The following is an 8678-nucleotide window of genomic DNA, read 5'->3' on the forward strand; positions in this document are numbered from 1 at the left end:
AGCTGCTGACTTTTAATAAGGACACTTACCTGTCCAGCGAGCCCACAATGTCGGCCCCCTCAAGGCCGATCCGTCCATCGGGCAAACAAGACACGCCCAAAAAGAATGTATTCATTGTACACAGGGCGTGTCTAGTACGTCCTGGGCTTCTGCCCTGTTGCCGGGATTTCCCCCTGTCCCAGTACATGGAAATTCAGCTTTGATTAACCACAGCTGCATTGCCGAGTACACAGAGAAGGTTCAGGCAGCAGGAGCTGTCAAAGAAAAGCAGTCTGGCAATGTTTGTCAACAACATTGCTCAGCCATGAATACAGAAAGCTACAATGAAACATTGTTTCACTTTGTAACTTTCTGTTTTTTCATCTACAGATCAAAGGGATGAACTTCAATCCGCAGATTAAAAGGGGGTTTTTAAAAGTCAGCAGCTACAAACACTGTAGCTGCTGACTTTTAATAAGGACACTTACCTGTCCAGCGAGCCCACAATGTCGGCCCCCCGAGGCCGATCCGTCCATCAGAGCCTCCATCCTAACTAAGAGAAACAGGCAGTGGAGCCTTGCGGCTTCACTGCCTGTTTCCTACTGCGCAAGCGCGAGTCGTGCGGCGCTTTGTGAATGGCCCCGTTGTTTCCTGGGGGACACACAGTTCCCAGAAGGCAACAGGGCCGCTTGCCGAAGAGGAGGAAGTGCCACGGAATAGGAAGACTGCCTAGCAACAGGGGTTTCAGGTAAAAAAAAATTTCAAATATTTTTTTTTTATTTTTTTAAGAATTTTAATGCTATTTTTTATTTTAGGGTGGCCCTCCGCTTCAAGTCAGTTAAGGGAGTTGTAAAGGCGGAAAGGTGCATTCTATGCATTAAGATATAAAGCCTCCTGTGTGTAGCAGCCCCCCTAATACTTACCCGAGCCCCATCTCCGAGCGGCAGTTCCGTGTCTGAATGGACACACGGAGCTGCAGCTCGGCCTCAGGTGCCCCCATAGCAAGCTGCGTGCTGTGGGGGCACTTGACAGGAGGGAGGGGCCCGAGAAGAGGAGGATCCAGGCTTCTCTGTCCAAAACCCCTGCATGTAGGAGGGAAGTATAACATGTTTGTTTTTTTTTGTTTTTTGTTTTTTAATTTTTTTGTTTGCTTTGTTCATCAATATTTTTACACCTTTTACATATACACTATATTGTCAAAAGTATTGGGACGCCAGCCTTTAAACGCACATGAACTTTAATGCCATCTCTGGCTTCGTCCGAAGGGTTCAATATTGACTCTTAAAGCGTCAGCCAGCCCCCAGATCCCTGAAGGTCCGTACCTCTGCAGGGATCTGGGGCTGGAAGAAGACTGCACCTGCCATCCACTGATCTGCAGCCTCCAAAGCAACAATGTAACAAATGCACAATCTTTTGTTTTGTTTAATTTAGAGGTGGAATTTTCCATTAAGCTTAATTGGGACAAAGTTTGGAAATCATCAAAGGGACACAACCATAAAAATCTAACAGAGGATTTATTCTTTCTCTATCCAGAACAAATTCCGATACATTTAGAGAGATTCTGTTACATTCCGAAAATACCACCACGTACTTCCGGTGAAATGTTTGACATTTATTTCAGTTTACAGTGCAATTGTCCACAAGGTTTAGGAGGGTGTCTATGGGAATGTTTGACCATTCTTCCAGAAGAGTATTTGTGAGGTCAGGCACTGATGTTGGATGAGAAGGCCTGGCTCGCAGTCTCCGCTCTAATTCATCCCATAGGTGTTCTATCGGGTTGAGGTCAGGGCTCCGTGCAGGCCAGTCAAGTTCCTCCACCCCAAACTCACTCATCCGTGTCTTTATGGACCTTTGTGCACTGGACCAAACCATTTTGTGGAGGGGGGGATTATGGTGGGGGGTTGTTTTTCAGGGTTTGGGTTTGTCCCCTTAGTTCCAGTGAAGGGAACTCTTAAGGCGTCAGCATACCAAGACATTTTGGACAATTTCATGCTCCCAACTTTGTGAGAACAGTTTGGGGACGGCCCCTTCCTGTTCCAACATGACTGCGCACCAGTGCACAAAGCAAGGTCCATAAAGACATGGATGAGCGAGTTTGGGGTGGAGAAACTTGACTGGCCTGCACAGCGTCCTGACCTCAACCCGATAGACCACCTTTGGGATGAACTAGAGCGGAGACGGCCATTCTTCCAGAAGAGCATTTGTGAGGTCAGGCACTGATGTTGGAGGAGAAGGCCTGGCTTTCAGTTTCCACTCTAATTCATCCCAAAGGTGTTCTATTGGGTTTGAGGTCAGGACTCTGTGCAGGCCAGTCAAGTTCCTCCACCCCAAACTCGCTCAGCCATGTCTTTATTGACCTTGTTTTGTGCACTGGTGCTCAGTCATGTTGGAACAAGAATGGGCCATCCCCAAACTTTTCCCACAAATTGTCCAAAATCTCTTGGTACGCTGACACCTTAAGAGTTCCCTTCACTGGAACTAAGGGGCCAAGCCCAACCCCTGAAAAACAACCCCCACACCATAATCCCTCCTCCACCAAATGATTTGGATCAGTGCACAAAGCAAGGTCCATAAAGACATGAATGAGCGAGTTTGGGGTGGAGGAACTTGACCTTAACCCGATAGGACGCCTTTAGGATGAATTATGCCCCGTACACACGGTCGGACTTTGTTCGGACATTCTGACAACAATATCCTAGGATTTTTTCCGACGGATGTTGGCTCAAACTTGTCTTGCATACACACGGTCACACAAAGTTGTTGGAAAATCCGATCGTTCTGAACGCGGTGACGTAAAACACGTACGTCAGGACTATAAACGGGGCAGTAGCCAATAGCTTTCGTCTCTTAATTTATTCTGAGCATGCGTGGCACTTTGTGCGTCGGATTTGTGTACACACGATCAGAATTTAACCGATCGGATTTTGTTGTGGGAAAATTTTATAGCCTGCTCTCAAACTTTTTGTGTCTGAAATTCCTATGGAAAATGTGTGATGGAGCCCACACACGGTCGGAATTTCGGACAACAAGGTCCTATCACACATTTTCCATCGGAAAATCCTATTGTGTGTACAGGGCATTAGAGTGGAGACTACGAGCCAGGCCTTCTCGTCCAACATCAGTGCCTGACCTCACAAATGTTCTTCTGGAAGAATGGTCAAACATTCCCATAGACACCCTTCTAAACCTTGTGGACGGCCTTCCCAGAAGAGTTGAAGCTGTTATAGCTGCAAAGGGCGGAGCCAACTCAATATTGAACCCTACGGACTAAGACTGGGATGTCATTAAAGTTCATGTGCGTGTAAAGGCGGGTGTCCCAATACTTTTGGTAATAGAGTGTATATGCCAATTAGCCACCATAGAAGGACCCAGTTTTTGTCCTCTGCTGAAATGATGAAAAACTGTTGTGTGGCTCCTCTGGTGTCTTTTCCTTGCTGGCGAATGAGGGTTGTAAATATGAATGGACTTCATGATGTCGATCCTTCTCTCATGACAGGTGTGTACATGGGACATGTATGCCCCTGGATGCTCTGACCTACAGCTGTGTGTGCCAGGAAGGCTACAAAGGTGCCCTGTGCAATCAGCAAGCAGAACTCTACAATCCTTGCAGGAACCTCCAGTGCCAGCATGGGCGATGCCAGATCTCCGATGTGGGTGAAGCCTACTGCGAATGTGACAGCGGCTATGTGGGCGAAGTCTGCGACCAGGGTAGGAAGAGTTCCCGAGACTCTTTGAACATTCATTGCTTGTGTCTTCGATGAGTCAGGACACACCATATACCATAGCGGTTACCGGTTCTTCCTTCATTGCAAGTCGCTTTGGCCTCAGCCTGGCTGGAGGTCTTATATTTACGATGTCCTCTTTGGAATTGTATTGATTGCCTGCCAGATAGACGTCGAAACTGGTCCCAATGGATGTACCATAGGCTTTTTCCTTCAAATCAGATCCATGATTAAATATAGTACAGGTGGACCCTGTTCTGGTCCTAGTCCTCTTTGATAGCGACAAAGGGAGCGATCACCAAGCGGGAAATTCTTGGGTGTGAACCGATGGAGCGCATGGTATAAAAGTTCATTATGTTTGAACAGTGGCGGCTGGTGCTCCCTCTTTTTTGGAGGGGGGCACCAACTAACACCAACCCCAACCTCCCCGCGCGGGTGATGGACAGCGGTGGTCACCCACCACTCAACCCTTCTCCCCCGGTGAGAGCCAGACGGTGGCGGTCTTCCACCATCCCCCCGACCTCAGTGGGAGACAGAGGCGATCGACCCACCCACCCCCCACGCGGGACAGCGGCGGTCTCCTCCCGACAGAACAGAAACCGCAAGTGTGTCCTGAGAAGCCAGAAGGCAGGGCTTCCTAATTGGCCGGGAGGAGAATGAGGAAGACTATAGCGAAAATTCATTCCCTATTGTCACAAAAGTGGGTGTGCTCTGGGCGCAGTGCTCCCTCCCCAAATCCCTCCTCCTAGTACATATCCTCTACCTTTAAAATTTCCCCCCCTAAACATGAATCCTCTGCCCCCCTCCAAAACCCCCACGTCCAGCACAAATCCCCTCTCCTAGCAATAATACACCGCCCCCCCAAAAAAAAAATGTCCCCTCCTAGCACAACACTCACCAACCCCTTCCTAATGCAAATCCAACCTCCTATTTCAAACACCCCCCCCCCCCTCAAAGCACCCCTTCTAGCACAACTTCCCAAATCCCCACCAAGCCCAGGGCAGCCACCCTTCCTGCCCCCCTCTTGTCCGGGCCCTGGGTGTGGGATAGGTCTATACAGTGCTGGGACAAGGTTACCTAGAGCCCAGGGCGAAGATGCCAAATGGCACCCCACCCCACCCCCAAAATATATGAGCATTATGTGTCAGCAAAAATCCCGCAACCCCCCCCCCTCCCCAAATATAAAAAAATAAATTGAGCACTAAGCTTCACACTTACCCCCTAAACACAAATTCCCTTTGCAAGTCAAAATTCTCCCCAAGCAAAAATGTCCCCTTTTCCAGTACAAATCCCCCCTTCCACAGCTCAAATCCTCTCCCTCCCCAAATCCCTCCTCCTAGTAGGAATCCTCTACCCCACAAAAAATTTCTCTTCTGAGCATGAATCCTCTGCTCCCCTCCAAATCCCCCACTCCCAGCACAACCCCCCCCCCCAATCCCCTTTCCTAGCACTAATCATCCACCCCCCCCAAATTTCCCCTCCTAGCACAGCACTCACCCATACCCCTTTCTAACAGAAATCCACCCTCCTAGTTCAAATTCCCCCTCCCCCAAAGCACCCCTTCTAGCACAACCCCCCAAATCCCCAGCCGCCCTTCCTACCCACCCCTTGTCCCAGGCAAAACTTAGAGGCCCCGCCCACGACCATAATGGGAAAAATAAGCTCCAGAAGTCTTAGGTTATGCGAGAGGTGAGTGTGACAGGGCTGGTGCCTGAGCACAGCAGCGTTAAGGTCCCCTGTCCCTGAAAACTGGGGTAATGCCTTAGGGAAATAAGACGGTCGTGAGGCCCTGGTCAGCATCAGAGTGCCCCCTTACATCAGGATCCTCATTAGAGTGCCCCCTTATATCAGGATACCTATCAGAGTGCCCCCTTACATCAGGATCCCTATTAGAGTGCCCTCTTACATCAGGACCCCCATCAGAGTGCCCCCTTTACATCAGGATCCCCATCAGAGTGCCAACTTACATCAGGATCCCCATCAGAGTGCCCCCTTACATCAGGATCCCCATCAGAGTGCCCCCTTACATCAGGATCCCCATCAGAGTGCCCCCTTACATCAGGATCCTCATTAGAGTGCCCCCTTATATCAGGATACCTATCAGAGTGCCCCCTTACATCAGGATCCCTATTAGAGTGCCCTCTTACATCAGGACCCCCATCAGAGTGCCCCCTTTACATCAGGATCCCCATCAGAGTGCCAACTTACATCAGGATCCCCATCAGAGTGCCCCCTTACATCAGGATCCCCATCAGAGTGCCCCCTTACATCAGGATCCCCATCAGAGTGCCCCCTTACATCAGGATCTCCATCATAGTTTTCCCGTACATCAGGATCCCCATCAGAGTGCCCCTTATATCAGGATCCCCATTAGAGTGCCCCCTTACATCAGGATCCCCATCAGAGTGCCCCCTTACATCAGGATCTCCATCATAGTTTTCCCGTACATCAGGATCCCCATCAGAGTGCCCCCTTATATCAGGATCCCCATTAGAGTGCCCCCTTACATCAGGATCCCCATCAGAGTGCCCCCTTACATCAGGATCTCCATCAGAGTGCCCCCTTGTATCAGGATCCCCATCAGAGTGCCCCCTTACATCAGGATCCTCATTAGAGTGCCCCCTTACATCAGGATCCCCATCAGAGTGCCCCCTTACATCAGGATCCTCATTAGAGTGCCCCTTTATATCTGGATACCCATCAGAGTGCCCCCTTACATCAAGATACCCATCAGAGTGCCCCCTTACATCAGGATCCCCATCAGAGTGCCCCCTTACATCAGGATCCCCATCAGAGTGCCCCCTTACATCAAGATCCCCATCAGAGAGCCCCCTTACATCAGGATCCCCATCTGAGTGCCCCCTTACATCAGGATCCCCACCAGAGTACCCCCATACATCAGGATCCTCATTAGAGTGCCCCCTTACCTCAGGATCCCCATCAGAGTGCCCCCTTACATCAAGATCCCCATCAGAGAGCCCCCTTACATCAGGATCCCCACCAGAGTGTCCCCTTACATCAGGATCCCCACCAGAGTGTCCCCTTACATCAGGATCCCCACCAGAGTGTCCCCTTACATCAGGATCCCCACCAGAGTGTCCCCTTACATCAGGATCCCCACCAGAGTGTCCCCTTACATCAGGATCCCCACCAGAGTGTCCCCTTACATCAGGATCTCCATCAGAGTACCCCCTTACATCAAGAACCCCATCTGAGTGCCCCCCTTACATCAGGATCCTCATTAGAGTGCCCCTTTACATCAGAATCTCCATCATAGTTTCCCCGTACATCAGGATCCCCATTAGAGTGCCCCCTTACATCAGGATCCCCATCAGAGTGCCCCCTTACATCAGGATCCCCATCAGAGTGCCCCCTTATATCAGGATCCCCATTAGAGTGCCCCCTTACATCAGGATCCCCATTAGAGTGCCCCCTTACATCAGGATCCCCATCAGAGTGCCCCCTTACATCAAGATCCCCATCACAGTCTCCCCTTATATCAGGATCCCCATCAGAGCCTCCCTTACATCAGGATCCCCATCAGAGTGCCCCCTTACATCAGGATCCTCATTAGCGTGCCCCCTTACATTAGAATTTTGCCTAATTAAAGTGGCGCCTCTGCCCATGGGTTGGGGAAGATGAAGAATTGCATTTGTGTGACGGTTTCTTGTATTTTGCACGGAACTCGGCAGCTGACAGAGCAGATAAACACCAAGCCTTTCCCTCACAATGAATATTTGACGAATTGTTATGTTTCAGCGACAGATCAGCATTAATTACACGCTCATTACCCAGAAATGATTGCCGTCTTAATAAAGAAAACATAAACACAATTAACACTTCACCATTTCACGCGTTTTTTTTTTTCCCCTCTCTTTTTACGCAGAGTCAGAGTGTCGAGGGGAGCCGGTCCGGGATTACTACCAGGTGCAGAGAGGGTACGCCATCTGCCAAACCACCCGGGTGGTGTCCTGGGTGGAGTGCCGGGGCTCGTGCCACAACCAGGGCTGCTGCACGGGGTTACGCATGAAGCGCAGGAAGTACACGTTCGAATGCAGCGACGGATCCTCGTTCGTGGAAGACGTAGAGAAGCCCATCAAATGCGGCTGTTCCCAGTGTATGTAGGGATCTTTTGACGGACTGGATTTTATTTTTACGCAAGATCATACCACATACCCCGGGACACACAGAAGAAAGAGAAAAAAAAAAAAAAACGATGGACAATGACGTGATGTAAAACTGGACTTTGCTTCCCATTCAGATGTGTGAAAACATCTTAATGTCTGTGGCATCTATAAAAAAAAAAAAAAAAACACACACAAAAAAAAAAAAAAAAAAAAAAACAAACAAACAAAAAACAACAAAATTCTATGTATACCTACTACATTGAGAAGACAGGCACACATACTGACTGGTTGTATAGTGTTGTAATGTTTGGGAGAGGTATAGAAGGTATATATGTAGAGGGTAAAATGTGTAGATAGAGATTTTTTTAAGAAAAACACAAAATGTATTTATACACAATGTGGATAGATTTACACGGAGTACGAAGGAAGCTTTATGATTTTTTTTTTTTTTTGTAATTTTTTATTTTATTATTTTTTTTTATTTTTTTGGAGTTAGAACAATTTTTGTAACCATTGTGACAGTATTGCGTTTTTTTTTTTATTTTTTATTTTATTTTATATTTGTATAGCTCAGAAATGTTCTACAAATATACTTTCCTGTTCTATAACTTCTCCTTGGGAAAAGAATAACGTAGTTGGGGAAGCGGGGTTGGGGGGTGGGGGTGGGGGTATGGGGGTGTCACATCGACTTCATAAAGCACTTTCTTTCGTCTGTGAAATTCAGCTGAATAATGTTTTTTTTTTTTTTTCTTTTATTAATTTAGAGATGCGTGTTATGTAGCATTATATCTGCTTTTTTTCAAAAAGTTAATATATACTTGCAGCTTACATTGAAAGTGGTGAGGTCGCC

The 8678-nt window shown here is 48.2% G+C and overlaps 1 protein-coding gene across 1 annotated transcript in view; it reads left to right on the forward strand.

The window, feature by feature from the left end:
- Positions 1-8067, forward strand: part of SLIT1 (slit guidance ligand 1) — a gene marked incomplete at its 5' end in the record, with an annotated part of 182812 nt that extends 174745 nt beyond the window's left edge. The window contains 2 exons of the mRNA XM_073595360.1: positions 3476-3687; positions 7588-8067. Of these exons, the coding sequence (XP_073451461.1) occupies positions 3476-3687; positions 7588-7826 (451 nt within the window). The remainder of the gene's footprint in view (positions 1-3475; positions 3688-7587) is intronic.
- Positions 8068-8678: the final 611 nt, after the last annotated feature.

Source organism: Aquarana catesbeiana, linkage group LG08, assembly GCF_042186555.1.
Source record: "Aquarana catesbeiana isolate 2022-GZ linkage group LG08, ASM4218655v1, whole genome shotgun sequence".
NCBI lineage: Eukaryota > Metazoa > Chordata > Amphibia > Anura > Ranidae > Aquarana > Aquarana catesbeiana.